The sequence below is a fragment of the Ischnura elegans genome, chromosome 7, assembly GCF_921293095.1.
Source record: "Ischnura elegans chromosome 7, ioIscEleg1.1, whole genome shotgun sequence".
Lineage (NCBI taxonomy): Eukaryota > Metazoa > Arthropoda > Insecta > Odonata > Coenagrionidae > Ischnura > Ischnura elegans.
The window spans coordinates 113,252,934-113,269,391 of NC_060252.1; the positions used below are offsets into that span (position 1 = coordinate 113,252,934).

Here is a 16,458-nt window from a genome sequence, read left to right on the forward strand (position 1 = left end):
CAGAGGTATTGAAGTTAAGAAGAAAGTGAACAAAATGACCATGAAAATATTTCATTATAAGTACATGAATCCCAAATAGCAGCCCATTCGCCTTTGTTGAAACTACAATTTAATTTCGGATCCAAACTTCACGAATCAACCATAAATACCTATCGCGTATTGATGTAGTCTCCTCGGGAAATCAGCCGGGTAAGGATGGACATTGCTGTCAACGTTTCAATGGCCTTCTCTGCCATCGTCTTCAGGGCGAATGATGGACCTAACTGTCACTATTCTGCTGTACCGGTGAGAACGAACTCACCACAACCAGCCAGTTGACAAAATGAATTAATAAAATGGCGCATTTGTATCGCTGTCAGTGTAAATGTTTGTACTGTGAAAACGGAAAGATTAAATGCAATGCATTTTTTTTATTTATGGAATTATTCTCATTTTTTATAGCTTTCTTTTGCAACAAGACAGCAAAAGAATTTACATTTTTATTTCAATTGAATTATTTTTTCTCTTTTTTTCCATTTTTTGTCGATTGAGTATTAGTTTAAATCTATAAAATATTGCATTCCTGTGCAGGGACCAGTAAAATAAATTAAACCTGCGATTGGAAGGAGGTAAGACATAGAAAAGGCACATAGACGTGATATTATTAAGGCAGTATAAATTGTAATTTTTGGATAGATGTCTGTAAAGTAAAGTTTGTATAGATGTCTGTATAGCCTTGTAGCCTGGACAATTATTGGGAATGGATGATTAGCAGTTGAGTAAGTAAAAATTATTTTTTCTCGGCTATTATATTTAAGGATGACAAGTGTGAATTTATTCCTAATGGCCATGAAAGGAGATCTTGGTTATCGGAAGTTGAAGGAGTAGAGGAATTATTTTGGGTGGACAGGGAAGGAAAGGATTCAGGGTTAGCGGTAGAGGCGAATGATTTTGTAAGGGGGGGAGGGTTGGTAGGATTTTGAAAAACTGCTGCACGTCTTGCGGTCATTGCCGCTTTAGCCTCCTTATGCTTAATGCAGCCTCGGTAGTTTGCAGGATGGGCTTCTTTACACAAAGCGCATTTAGCCGGTAGTTCTTTTGGTTTGACGCAATCGTTACTGAGATGGTCCTCACCGCAGCGAACGCATCTCGGAGGAAGAGAGCAGTGATTTTTGGTATGTCCAATGCCTTGACAGCGGTGACATTGGACAGGGACCGCAGGTTTTACAAAATTTGTTATTGTTACTTTTAGACCGAGAACTGATTTGATGTTGAAAAATGCAGGAATGTCTATTTCGGAATCAGTAGAAATATGGCAGACTTTTGTGGCATATTGTGGAACAGAATTAATACCGGAATCGCGTTGACTGGCTGAGGGCCTGGTGGAAAAGATGCGTTTGACTGAAAGTACCGGAAAACCTTGGGACTGAAGGTCCGCTAGAATTGCTGAATCTGTCATTGAGGCAACGGTACCGCGAAGCGCGAACTCGCGACGGCGGTTTTCCGGGAGTTGATACGTGGTATATGGAATTTTTAATTCAGCTAGCACGGATTTAATCTTAATGAAATCATCGACAGATTGACACTTTAAAATTGCTGATGGAACACTAGTTGCATGAGACACTGGCGGAGAGGAACAGGCTTTAACAAGTCGCTGATGAATTAAAGGCCACTTTGTGGTGTCGGCCAGGCGTATTGGCGGGATTTTTGGCTTTTTTGCCTGAACGTTAGATGCCGGAACTGGATTTCGATTAGAATTAGTAACAGTAGGAGAATGAGTTGTGTCTGAAGGACCAAGAGAAGTATTCTGATTAGTAGAAAGAATAGGGTAGTTTCCTTCATCAAAGAAACCGAAAGGCATTGATTGCGATTCGTTACCCAGCATTACTGTGTTCATAATATACAAATTATTTCGTTTTAGAAATACCGGTTTAGACAAATGGCAATGGTCCATTTTTATTGCCTAAATCGAAAGATTATTACTCCTGGAGTACGTATTTCACGCTTTTAGATTTTTAAATGACGATATCTATTTTTCGCGATTAAAAGAAAAGTGAAAAATTTCAAGCGCGCGAAAACGCGGCGCGTAAGTAGGAATGATGGGAAAACGTCCGTGCGACGCATTTCTGGTTCCCCCTCCCGCCTTGTGAGGTGACCTTGATCGAGGCTCTGAGCGCTGATAGGACGCAGGATGCTAGCGGGTAGCTGAGTACCTTGCTGGCTGGTAGCGCTTGGCTTAAAAAAGGTTTATTAATACCTTATCAAACGAAGAAAACTTTCCGACCTTAGCCAGTTTTAATAGGTGATTATTAAGACATGTTTCCCTGAGTTCTGTGCCTCATGCATGCATTGGTAATCTCATACAATGTAAAGCTCCTATCTACTCGTATAGAAACTAGGTCCCTGTGACGTCACGTGGAGTGGAATCGCATGGGCGCCAATCTGGCCTTTTTCAAATGAGGATAAAATTTGACCCTTGCCATTCGTCAAAACCGGTATTTCAAATACCAAATAATTTGTGTATTATGAATACACTAATGGTGGGTAACGAATTACAATCAATGCCTTTCGTTTTCTTTGATGAAGGAAACTACCCCATTTATACGAACTATGTTGATTGGCTACCAAATATACTGATTAGGACGTAGCGCTTCACGGTGCGTGAACTTGGCAAAAAAGGGACAAGAAAAGAATGAAGGCATCCGAGATGTGAGCATAAAAGAGAACGGAAAAGGTGAGATGGAAGGAGAGGAAAAGAAATGAAGAAGTGCTATCCATAGTGGAAAGATTTGAGGTAAGGGTTAAAGTAAGGATATGGATAGAATGAAAGTGCCCTAATGCGCATATGGGCGTTCGTTACTGTGAATTGAAATGCTTAGCTCGAGTTGCGAGGGACGCAGGCGGGGTGATTCGTAAAACCCTCCATGTAATCCAACATTATCAGGAGACCTTTAATAAAAGTCAAATACCTTGTTCATTTCAGAATTACAGGTAAATTGTTTTTCCACGACCACCATCACTGGTTGACTCACAATCATAATGCTAATGTTGCTCGCAATATTTTTCTTGAAAAAAAAAAAGAACTGGACCATACCAATGCATGTAGAGTGTTCCCCTAAAAGAAAAGGAAAACACTTCCTACGAAGTACTGTGGTCTAAAAGCCTGCCATTTTGCTAAATGCCCATAAATATCACGGTGATTCTATCGATGAAAAATTATAATTATGTTAAAAGCAATTCAAGCCAATCAGATTGCTCATCTGAAAAATATAAAGCAAAAATTATCTTCTCTCGTAAAAAAAATGCCTTACCGGTAGTTTTTCCAGGTAAAAAAAGTAATATACCACTTCTTATTTTCTATTTACAGGATGGAAAAAAGTTGCGGCATTCAAAATACAGGCACTACTTAAGTACGACTAACTACAATTGTATTCCGAATAAACTTAAACTTGGGGAGTGGCTGCTATTTCACTTGTAAACATTGAAAAATGATTGAAAATCCTTCGCCGCCCACTCGGGTGAACGCGAGCATTGATGGTAATTGTGACGCAAATGACAACATTAACAATTGCGTATGTATATGTATACGTATTTCTCACAAAACAATTTAGAGAAAGCAGTATTGTAGTGCTCGGAATGCTCCGAAAATTTTATTTGCACTATTTGTGCTGTATAAGTTTACCAAACGACTCAGATGTTCCTCTCTCTTCCTTGCGCGAATCGCCGGAAAATCCGCTTTTTCGATGGTGGAATTGTTTGGCTGTGGGGAGATGGAGTGACTGTAGGGTTCTTACCACTGAAATCGTGCTTGGGGCTCTTGGCGAGGGTTAAAGTAGTCAATCTGCACCATTTGCACAACCCGATCAAGTGAAATCGATCCGCAGTGGACAAGCGTAACGCGTAGGCAAAACGCGAAGGTCGACTTCGCAAAATGGCGGAGATGAGGGACGCAGCTAGGAATCAAGGCCGAGGGGGGTTTAGATGAAACTATAGAGCGTTCCACATTTAGTTGACAGTACGGGCCTTATGGATAACAGTGTTGCCAAACCTCCGCTCCGCCGGCAGGCATCCTAACAGCGTATGCAACCACACATAATAGAGCGCCAAAATGGTTTAGTTCAAAAAGGAGTTAGGGATCACACGAAAGACGACGTAAATTAAGGAATTTTTTAGCGTAAATTACAATACCTTTGCTGCAATATAAAGGTAAAAGTCTTTTGTTATTTCATGTACGTATTTATTCAATGCACAAGCTGAATAATGAATAATCTGTAATGTAATTAATAACAATAAATTGAAGGATAATAAAAATTATAGACGCTCCTGAATGAGGCAAATTTTCTATTCCTTCCATATTATGCAATATTTTTTGGTTCTAGCTAGTATTACATGAAAGGCGACGTTGTATAAGACATCATCAATCTTTAATTTTTCAAAATTTTCCCGTACTTGGTTTATTGTAAATTAAAGATCTCTCTTCAAAGCTAATTTCCTTAATGTTCTCTTTCCTCCACCTTGTAGTAGGCAAGGATTCCAATTTCCTTGAGTAACAAGAGGCATTATCTAGTCCGAAGGATCAATTATAGTGGTAGATAATGCAAGTTTGCAAGAAGTGAGTGCTCAAACCATCTCTCGTAACACTCGCCACCCACTTCTTCATGCTCATCCATTGAGTTCTTTTTGTACAGAAACACATGCGATGCTCCTTTTATGAACCCATTTTCCGTTCCTGCGTGTATAATTGCAAATCGTCCTCCTCGGGAAGTGGGGGCCGAGCCCAGTATTAAGGCCAGCAAGGAAAGCTTGACGCGGTTTTTCTAATTGTTTGTTTCGCAAACTAATGTTCACTATTTGTCCAACATTAATCCAACTTTCGCCTGTATATACACTCGTCCTGTGCTCGCGACGATATTTTTTTAGCTACCTTAGATAATTAATTGTGCCACCAACTAATAATATCATCCCTTTCGATAAGGATGATTCTTTTCCCCCTGCGTTCGTACACGAAGCCTATGTCCAAAAGAAGACGATATAGTGTGGTCCTTTTGTAATCTGGGAGAATACTATCCATATTCACCGGGTTTCAGATGGATTTTAAAGTCGGAGGAATAATTTTCACGAAGGATTCATGTACCTTCCTTCTAATTCCCGATCTCAACAAACCGTCGAAAATCACTGCCCTCGTATTTTTGTAAGGCTGTCTAATTTCTTTAGTTTTTGAATGAGTTACCAATGGACCACGGGAGCTTTCCTTTCTCATTCTGTAAACAGTGGACTCCGAGCACCCAGTAGCGATCGAAGTTTCTCGGCAGGCCTCACTAATGCTGAGAGATATCCTATGTACGAGAAGACTTTGAGCACCAACCGTCTTTCGCGGCTTATCAGCTTCTCACCTTTTCTCCTCTTCTTTGTATCGGACATATTGATTGGGCGTGTTACAGCAAAGATAAGTGTAAAACACACTTCACAATTCTCAAATTTAGCAGACCACACAACACTTGTTCACTCCAAAAATATGCAATGACAAACTGAACGCCTTCGTAAATTCTTCCCTCGGCCCCTTCGGCCTGGGTCGCTTTTGGGGCAGGTTTTATGGTACCCTATGAAAGGAACTCAGAAAAAACCCAAGCCCCCTTTTGTAAATGCGTGCACTGGATGGGGTAGTGTTTGGTACAGATTATGAGATATTCTTTTTCTTGGTTTCCACGATGTGACCTAAACACCCAAGGCGAAAGAGTCTTACTTCCAAGCCGCTTGCTTACTTTCGTGAATTAATGTATTCAGATAAAAACACTGCTGTTACGACGTACGAGTAGGTATTCTCTGTTTAGGATATCAAACGAACAGATAAATACATTTCATAGTATGCATTGACAAAAAACTCCTTTTCCGCCCGAGAATTTTTCCTCTGCGCGCAAGAAAAAGCAAGAAGCCCGGCCCAACGGCACCGTAATATTTTTTCTTAAGATAAAAACATTGTAACTCGCTTCAGAATTGATGTAAGTTAATGATTTTTTCACCAAAAATAACCTTACAGTTTTCTTCACATTTGATACGCAGCATATAGGGACCTACGACGTAAGAAACGTAAGTTAGTAGGCGACTACTTTTTACCTTGCAAAAATCAAAATTTTCTTGTCCTAAAGTGTGTTACGTCGGCATAACAACATTAAAACTTAATATTTGTGCAATTGGTGAAGACTTTCAAGAAAAAAATAGTGTGAAGAATTTTTTTGCATAAAATTCAATGCAATACAGACAACGGTCAGGTAGAAATTGCGAGAAAAAGATAAAGTAAAAAAATACACGTTTCTAACGGAAATTTACGGAAATGTTTTTTATAGCTTTTGTTATAATTTTTATCGAAAAACTATTGGCACCAATGAATGCAGCACCTTTTTCTACATTAGAATGCAATTTTGAATAAGTGCAAAACGCAACATTAATTTTCGTGCTGTTGTTGACAACACCGCGCTCCTGGCCTTATGGAGATTAACATGGGAAACGATTCTCCATAAGAGCCCATACTGTCAACTAAATGTGGAACGCTCGTGTGGGGGTGTGGTATACCCACCAGGATAAGTTGTAGGTGCGAGATTAATAAATTGCGAAATTTTAAGATAAATGGTTGAAAATGGTGAGTTTTACGGCTTTATGAGGGATATTTGATTAATAATTAAACTATTCTATTAGTAATACCAATCCAATTAAGTAAAATGGATTAAAATTAAAAATTTCTCTGAGCTCTGGGGAGGGGGGTTTATCCCCCTTTGCTGCGCCACTGGCGGAGACGACTGCAGCGGATATGTAGACCGACTTTTTAAAGTGACTGTACATATCAATGCAACTTTCCTGCATTCGAGCCACTATCAAAGTGTAAGTCTGCACTTCTCTTCACTACCCTTATGCTCATGTCAAAAATCTAGCTTGGTAGTGCTGCCAAAACCCCATTTGACCGGATAAAATGAAGGCATAACAAGGAAGCTGTGTGCTGCTTCATGGAGCGTTGAAATTGAGTCAGGCTGAACAGCCTATCGGATGGATGGCCTTGAAGGGCACACCGAAAAACACAAACTCAAGCAGAGGTTAGTCTTCAAAGTGTCAGCCACTGACCAAGGGCCCGGAGGGGCGCAAAAATTACACAATTCAGGGGGAAATGTCCTAAATGTGACAAATACGTTGAGAGGGGTGCGAACCCGGATCTTCAGAGGCAGAAGATCCCGGGGTGTTGGGAGGACATATCGTGAGGATTTTAGAGATTATCTGTATTTTGATTCCAGTCCAAGTCAGTCAAGGGTTTTCTCTCTAGAAATGTTCCACATCACATGCATAAGCATGTGACTCCATTACGGTATGCCAATGGCTAGTGTGCAGTAATTTCATTAAATGACCTTTTTCAACGTTATCCACTCCAGTTCTAAGTTATCCAGTGAGTGCAAATGAGTTCATTCCACCGGTTTTCCTATCTTTCCTCAAACCCATTGATAACATTTTAAACACAGATTTTAAAACGCAGATAACATTTTAAAACCCGACTTATCCGCAAGGCCATAGAAATAAAGAAGAACAAGGACAACCATAATAGTGATACTGGATTAAGAATCAGCAGTACTTGGAACATCAGACATCCGCAACATTTCGTTATCTTTCCCCTCCAGTCCTAACTCCTCACACCCTCCGCCAACCCCTCCCACCTGAAATATATGAAAAGGCAGCAAAAAACCAATCCCAAAATTATTCCCTTGAAAAAGTGACCAGCAGTCGGTCGCGAAACGTCGAGGCAATCTCCATCACGACACGCGGCATACACCCGTATGTGACTTATTTTTAATGAGAACGTGCAGTTTACTGCCTTAGTTACTGGTGATTGTTTTTTCCCGCTCGTCACGGGGACAGCACGGGGTCTGGGGGGGGCCTTATCGCCGCCACTGCCAATGTGGTAAGACCAGAGGAGCATGCCTTAAACATGACTTGCTCTCTCTCTCTCTAATCTAACAGACACACAAAAAAACTTGCCTGACATTAGTTCCTGATGTTTTCCCAAATAATTGCATGAGTTTTCACATTTAGTCTTGCGTATCAAGTCAGCTCAAGCAGTCATAATGTTTTGGAAACACCTCAGAGCTCCAGTTAGATGAACACAGTAAGCATTTGACTTTGCTTGTGAATATGTGGCACCCTGCAAAGCACCAACTCCCAACCTCACCAACTTTCACTCGAGGCTCCAGTAGACTGACAAAGCGTCGCGGCTGTGGTCAATCACCAGCACACGTCAACCGCTGAGTATGGATTTCCAATTGCTCCACCAGAGTGCTCTTTGCCCATTTATCCGTACAATGGGAAATGAAAATTAATACCATCCGACAAATAGGGCAGTTTCCTTCATCAAAGAAAACAAAAGGCATTGATTGCGATTCGTACCCACCGTTAGTGTATTCATAATAAACAAATTATTTGGTTTTAGAAGTACCGGTTTAGACGAATAGCAATGGTCCATTTTCATCCTCATTTGAAAAAGGCCAGATTGGCGCCCAGGGGCGGATCCAGGATTTTTTTCTGGGAGGGGCACAAGGATACCTCGTAATACAAAACGAACGCAATGATAATGGGACCGTATTAAAAATCTTGTATATTTTTGAGGGTCTGGGGGGGGGGGGCACGTGCCCCCGTGCCCCCCCTGGATCCACCTATGCTGGCGCCCATGCGATGCCACTCCACGTGACGTCACAGGGACCTAGTTTCTATACGAGTAAATAGGAGTTTTACATCGTCTGAGGTTACCAATGCATGTATGAGGCACAGAGCTCAGGGAAACATGTCTTAACAATAACTTATTAAAATTAGCAAGGTCGGAAAGTTTTCCTCGTTTGATAAGGTATTAATAATCCTTATTTAAGCCTAGCGCTACCAGCTAGCAAGGTACTCTGCTACCTGCTAGCATCCTGCGTCGTATCAGCGCTCAGAGCCTCGATCAAGGTCACCTCACTAGGCGGGAGGGGGAACCAGAAATGCGTCGCACGGACTTTTTCCCATCATTCCTACTTACGCATCGCGTTTTCGCACGCTTGAAATTTTTCACTTTTCATTTAATCGCGAAAAATAGATATCGTCATTTAAAAATCCAAAAGCGTGAAATACGTACTCCAGGAGCAATAATGTTTCGATTTAGGCAATAAAAAATAATAGCATCCGACAAATTGTGGCTGCGGACGGGAGCTGTGCTGCAGGGCTATAGCATACATAATGTGCTTCTTGTGGTCGACGTGCTATCAACACAAGTTTATTTTGTTTTTCTTTGGACAAAGACGAAAGAAGTGAAGAATGAGGTTGGAGTGGAGGGCCTAGAAGTTTCACAGCGACTGTGCAGGTTCCCGTGGGAGAAGCCAAACGGAAGCATTCCATTGTACGAGCAGTACTCGTACTCCACTTGCGTGGTCGAGTGCCACGCCACCGCCCAGATGGACATGTGCAACTGCACGGATCACTTCATTCCCACACCCCCAGGTAACTAACTGCCTCGCTAAGCAAAACATCCTCCATCCACAGCAAATTTCAGAATGCCACCTTGTAAAAAAAACTCTAACACTTTCTTCATCTTCCAGGATGGAATCACACATGCACCGTAAAAGGCCTAGCATGCATTACAAAATATCAAAGTAAGTAAAAATTTAAAACCATAGCATGTTCAATACTTCATAAATTTCTTTCCTAATTGAATGGATAGTAGGTGAATTGCAAATATAAATGTGACTAAGTTACAGATATTCAACATATACACGGTCAACTATGGCTTGCAACAAGGGCGTACCCAGGATCATAACTAGGAGGGGGGAGGGGGCAAGCCATTGTCTAGGGGGTAGGGGCAAGCCAAGTTGTGACATTTTAGCATGTAAAAGGTGAATGAAACCTACATTTTAAGAAAATTTTAACAGCGCTTTATTAGTTTATAAGATTAATTCCTTGAAGAAATAGTTTTATTTTAGTTACATATCTTATACTAATACTTAAAATTTTTCGTGGGTTTAAAGAAAATTTGTTGAATACTTTCGTTTCAATTCAGTACTGATTTTGCTTAAAGACTTGCGATTTTTGCTTCTGAGGGGGGGGGAGCTGGGTACGCCCATGGCTTGCTATGTAAGTATACAGCAGGTCAAAAAGGTTTGATGAACAATAAGTAGGACGGGCTGAACGCTGTTGAAATGCTGCGCCGTCGCTTATTGGCTGGGACTCAAACTAGAAGTGGGCGCGGGCAAGCTACACCGCCGCCACCAGCCCGTTTTCGAATGCTTCCGCCACGAACTCGTAAAGGGCGCGGATTCGGCGAGTTCGCCAACCTATGCGACAGTTGCCGGGAGACAGAAACACTTCCATCTCTTTCGATTTCTTCCTGGTACCGGTGTTTTTTTTCAAACTGAGACGTTGACAACGTTTATTTAATCGCTGCTCAAGATCGCTAGCGATCTCTATCTAGCGATAATGAAATTTTTATGTTTTGCCATTTGACATTGAATTGAGTTCCTTCATAGCGTCACCTCGTAGATATTGCGTCGCCATTAAAAAAAACCGCTCCTGGATAGTACGCAGTTACACCTTAGCCGATCCCCGCCGCATGTGCAACCGCCGCGGGGTCCGAAGAAGGTCAGCAGCCGCCACCGACAAACATGTCGTCCAAAGCACCCACGGATGACTCGAACCAGTCGATAGGAGAACGAACGCATCCTCCTCCACCCGCCTCGCATTGTCACGAGGCGGATCTTGCTGTCTCACGATTTTAGAATAGCGTTATGGCGGATAGCGATATTGGCGAAACTTTGGTTGAGCGCGGCAGTGACCGAGGGTGATAGTGACAATGTAGATACCAACGGTGGTTTTGGGCGTCAGCTGGAGGCCAGTCGACACCACCAGAGGCGAACCGGGACACCAGCTCCTGAGTGATCCTTGCGGCCTCACCTTGCAGTGGCGCAGCGAGGGGGGGGTTTGGGGGATAAACCCCCCCCCCAAGAGCTCAGAAATTTTTAATTTTAATCCATTTTACTTAATTGGATCGGTATTACTAATAGAATAGTGTAAGTATTAATCAAATATCCCTCATAAAGCCGTAAAAGTCACCATTTTGAACCATTTATCTTAAAATTCTGCAATTTATTAATCTCGCACCTACCGCTTATCCTGCTGGGTATTCCATACCCCCATACACCCCGGTATTAGTGGCACCTAAACCTTTTGAAGTGCTATTTTCACGTACCTCTAACCATAAGCAAATGAATACCTAAAATACAGAGAATTTTTGGTTGAGGAGTAGATTTCATACCACCGGAGACTCTCAATTGTCCAGGGGCATGACCAAAGGAATATGCTTTGGGGGCAGATGAGATGGCCTGGGGTGGCAACTCCCCTCTTGGGAGGTTCGGGGAAATCTTTTTAAAAGGACATGCTAGGAAATATGTACACTTTACATCATCTTGGCACTAAAAAATTTAACATTAAGCAGATGCAGTTATTGTAAGTCAAAACTAGGCAATGGTTTTGAATATTTCTTTTATTTCTCTGAGGCTTTGGGGGGGGGGGGGGATCTATCCCCCTCAACCCTCCCCCCCCCCCCCCCCCACAGTTACGCCACTGCAATCATCTATGTACTTATTACATATATTCTAAATTCTATATATTATAAAAGCCATAGCAATAGGTATATGCAAATCAGGGCCGTCGTGTGGGTGGGGCGACCGGGGCGGTCGCCCCGGGCGCCGCGGCCAGGGGGGCGCCGCTACGGCAGGGAAAACGGGAATTTTGCGGTAGAATAAACGGGAATCTTGAGTCAGGGAAAACAAAAATTTTTACTGCCAGAATTTTTAAAAAGTTGTTTTTACAATAACAAAATTAACATTCTGCAATAATAACTAAAATATTTGTTATCTTAAGTCATTATCTTTTCAAAATGTAGTAATTGAATATGTGTGCTTTTCGTTTACGTTTTCTAAAGCGGCGCCCCCTACGCACCTACTCAATCACTGCCGTTGTGCGCCCCCTAACCGTAATGTCACAGGAAAGACTAAATTCACTAGCCATCTTATCTATTGAAAACGAACTGGCGAGAAAAATAGATTTTAAGGATGTGCTCATAAAATTTGCTCATGCAAAAGCCAGACGAATGCCGTTCAGTGTTTAGTGCCTCTGTTTATTTCCTTTCAACTTTAACATTCGTAGGTACATATGTATATTATCTTGGTTTGAATATTTTCAACAATACTGTACGTGGATTGTGAATAAATGTTAAAAACAAATATGTTAGTTGTTATTTGGTGATTCGGGATTCCTGTATTCCTGTAAACACCTGCCGCTCGCATTGTGTTTGGTTTTGAGTGTAAGTTGTGGTGCGTTCGCCCCGGGGGGGGGGGGGAAGGGGAGGGGCGCTTGACAGAATCTCGCCCCGGGCGCGGCCACACCACCCGACGGCCCTGATGCAAATGATAGCTTTACAAAGACGAAATTCATTCCATCTTTCAGCCACTATCTCCTGATTCTCCTATCCCACAGGCACACTAAGAAGTTTGCGAACAAGCTGGAGCAAGAAGCCCGGGCTAGTGTGTGACTGTGATTCTGGTTGCATGGAGCCCGAATATACCATCGTGGAAAAGACAAAAATTCCGTGAGTTATAAATCAAAATTGCTCATAAAAGATTAATACTCAACATCCCTTACAGAATAAAATGGAAAAATATTAAATACTAATCCTATAAGTCTAGAAAAATGGTTCATAATGGAAGGCCAAGCCCAAAAAGAAAATGGAAATAGATATGTAGCCATGACTACTTTCTCAGCATTGTCTTTACTTCTGTTCCAATGCCACATGTTCTCCGTATCTTTTCTGTATATTGCATTAAGAAATCATTTATTGTCTTATTGTGGGGAGGGCAGATGTGAAAATGAGTGCTGTACACGAGAAGAACAGATACATAATCCTGCAAAAGGCCATTCAATCAATGCATCGCTAAGCCTCTACTCTAAATTTGGAAATTCAACATAAAAACAATCTTAAATACTTCTGTCCCACATTTCTAGTCCAATTTTGTTTAGATACATTTGATACCCATTTTCAATCATAAATATCAACAAAATTATTTAGTCAATTATCACAATTCAAAAATTTTGTTTAATGCCTCTTTCACATGATCCAACTTTTTGCTGCCCAGCAACTTGAAATAACGATGGGCTCTGATGAGTGTCTTCAGATGCGTTGAACTGCACTCCACTCCACTGAAGTCCTCTCTCCTTCGGGTCTTCTTGTGTTCTTCATCCGCTCCAAGTATGTACTGTCGATCTGAGACTTACATCCGTCTCCTTCCGATCGTACTCACTCAGGAATAGTGATTGTTCATTCTTAAGTGCATGCACTTGCTTCATGCGGGCAGTGAGCAGGGCTGGCCCTAGCAGGTGCGGGGCTAGGGGCGAACCTTCAGTGCGCGGCCCCTCACTTAAAATATGAAACTCTATACCCCATCTACAAACTCAAGCATTTTGAATCCCTACCACTCTCTGGCTCCCACCCTGTTATGGGAACCGAGCCTCAGGTATTGGGTGGGTCGCAGGTGGCGGATAGCGAACACTCCATCAGATATGGTGGACAGCTGTGAATAAGGGGTAACCCGAATAAGCAGCCCCGGACCGAGGCGGCAGCATCTAGAGGGCGTGGGAGGGTGATTTGTGGCGGAATCACACTCAATTAAGTTCCACAAGGGCCCGATGACAGTGCTGTGTCATGGCGAGGAAGTGCCGCCATTAAATAAGCACTGCCCGTACAGCCTTGTACGATAGGGTTTGGGTACTCAAAGGCTAGGAGAAGGAAACTCTGATATAAAACCGAGGTCAGGTTAGGATCTCAGAGCTGTGGTGAAAGCCGCTAACCTAGGAGGAGGTGACTCCGAAAGCAAACCCCTGGTCCTCCAGGTTGGGGGTTGGGCGCTGGGCCAACAACCCGCCCTGTAAAACACAAATGTTACGTATCACCAACAAAAAGCCTCGGAAACTGGACGGAATAAAAGGATAACGACTCGGAAATGCCCAAAAATATTACGATTTGGTACATGGAACATAAGAAGCTTGGCAACTCCAGGAGCTAGTGACATTCTAGGACAGGAGTTAGAAAGATACAACATGGATGTTGTAGCCCTACAAGAAACAAGGTGGCCTTTAGCAGGAACGATTAGCACAAAAAAATATATTATTTATTATAGTGGCCGGAAAGATAATAGATACTATGGGGGGGTAGGTTTTGTTGTAAATAAGAGAATTGCTGAATCTGTGATACATTTTGAAGCCAAAGACGATAGAATGTGCAGTATTAGGCTAAGGGGAAAGTTTAAAAACATATCTCTAGTCAGCTTTTATGCTCCCACAGAAGACGCAGAAGATGAAGAAAAAGATAGTTTTTATGAACTTCTAGAAGAACAAGTGGATAAGTTACCAAGTTATGATATGAAAATTGTTTTAGGAGATGCTAATGCTAAAGTGGGTAGAGAAGACATTTTTCAGCATAGGGAAGGAGAGTCTTCACCAGGACTCAAATGACAACGGGACTCGTCTCGCAAGCTTCGCCCTAGCAAACAGCTTCAAAATATCCAGCACAATGTTCCCAAGAAAAGATATACATAAATACACATGGGCATCTCCAAACGGGGCTACAAGAAACCAGATTGATCATGTCCTAGTTGATCAACGCCACAAAAGTAGCATAACAGATATAAGAAGTGTTAGGGGAGCAGAATGCGGGACGGACCACGTACTAGTTCTAGTCAAAATAGCCCAAAGAATAGCGATTCAGAAAAGGAAAGAAGAAAAGTGTAATGCAAATATAGATACAGGAAAACTAAAAGATATACGGGTAGCAAAGGAATTCGAGATGAAAGTGGAAAATAGGTTTCAAGCTCTACAAGAACTGCCAATGGAAGGAGAAGCCCAGTGAGAAATGGGTGGTGGAATCCACGTGGAACCCACGTGGAATCCACGTTGAGTGGTGGATATTGAGTGGTTGGACCCACGTGGAATCCACGTTGATTTCAAGTGGATTTGTGGTGATTATCATAAAATGTTAAACAGAATTTCTAATTTGTGAAACTTAACTCTCTGGTGACATTTCGTCATTTAACATCCTGAAACCACGCTAGTTATGTGAAAATGTATCGCACATTCTATTTTTATATAAATCGTGGAAAGGCAGCCATGAGAGCACATGAAAAATCGTAGACACATATATAGAAGGTTTAGATATAGAGTGGTTGAGGTTTTAATGGTTTTAGGACAGCACCTACTGCTGTTTTAATTTTTCCACCAAATTCCCACGTGGGTTCCACGTTGATTCCACGACCAAAAACACGTGGTATCCACGTTAATTCTCCACGTGGGTTCCACGTGGATTCCACCACCCATTTCTCACTGGGAGAAGATGTGGATAAAAAATGGAACGACTTTAAGGAAAATATTCTGGAAACAGCAAGAGAAGTGTGTGGGAAAAATAAAAAAAACAACAAAAAACCCTGGTTTGATGAAGAATGTGAGCTGAAGGTAACAGAACGGAGGGAGAAGAAGAGAACCTGGATGAACAGCAATTCCTTAGAGGATAAAATACGATACAATGAGATAAATCGAGAAACAAGCAAGATATTAAGAAAGAAAAAACGAATATACATAAACAGTTTGATTGAAAAAGCAGAACAAGAGCGGACAGCAAATAATGCAAGAGAGTTTTATAAAAAAGTAAGATTCTTTAAAAAAGGATTCACCCCGAAGTCATACGGTGTGAAGAACAAAGAGGGAATTATTGTAACGGAGACGCAGAAAGTTGTAGAAAGATGGAGAGAATATTTCTATGAACTATTAAATGAAGAAGGAGTGGACATCACACCTGACTACGATAACGAAGATATCTACTATCATGTACAACCCAAAGTAGAAATACCAACTAGAGAAGAAGTCAAAGCAGCAGTTAAAGGCCTAACAACCATAGAGCTCCTGGCAAGGATGAAATACCTGCAGAGCTATTGAGGACGGGAGGAGATATAGTCATAGATAAGCTATGTGAATTAATGAAAATAATATGGGAAAGAGAAGAAATGCCAAAAGACTGGAGGGAAGCAATAGTTGTCCCCATACACAAGAAAGGAGAGAAAGTAGAGTGCAGTAATTTTAGAGGAATCTCACTCCTTAGCATTCACTATATAGTCCTATCTAAGATAATATTAAATCGTATTGAAGAATATACATGTGAAATAATTCTAGATCACCAGGCAGGGTTTGTAAAAGGCAGGTCCACAACAAATCAAATATTTATCCTCAAAGAAATTATATCGAAGTACTGGGAGTTTAATAAAGATTTTTTTGCAATATTTATCGATTTCCAAAAAGCATATGACAGTATTAATAGAGAGAGACTGTGGGAAAAGTTGGACAAGTTCGGAATTCCAAAAAAGCTAATAAACCTCGCTA

General features: G+C 41.6%; 1 protein-coding gene across 1 annotated transcript in view; it reads left to right on the forward strand.

Moving 5' to 3' along the window:
• LOC124163068 (pickpocket protein 19-like) overlaps positions 1–16,458 on the forward strand; it is a 54,968-nt gene that overhangs the window by 32,852 nt on the left and 5,658 nt on the right. The window contains exons 6-8 of the mRNA XM_046539853.1: positions 9,285–9,483; positions 9,582–9,635; positions 12,514–12,625. Of these exons, the coding sequence (XP_046395809.1) occupies positions 9,285–9,483; positions 9,582–9,635; positions 12,514–12,625 (365 nt within the window). The remainder of the gene's footprint in view (positions 1–9,284; positions 9,484–9,581; positions 9,636–12,513; positions 12,626–16,458) is intronic.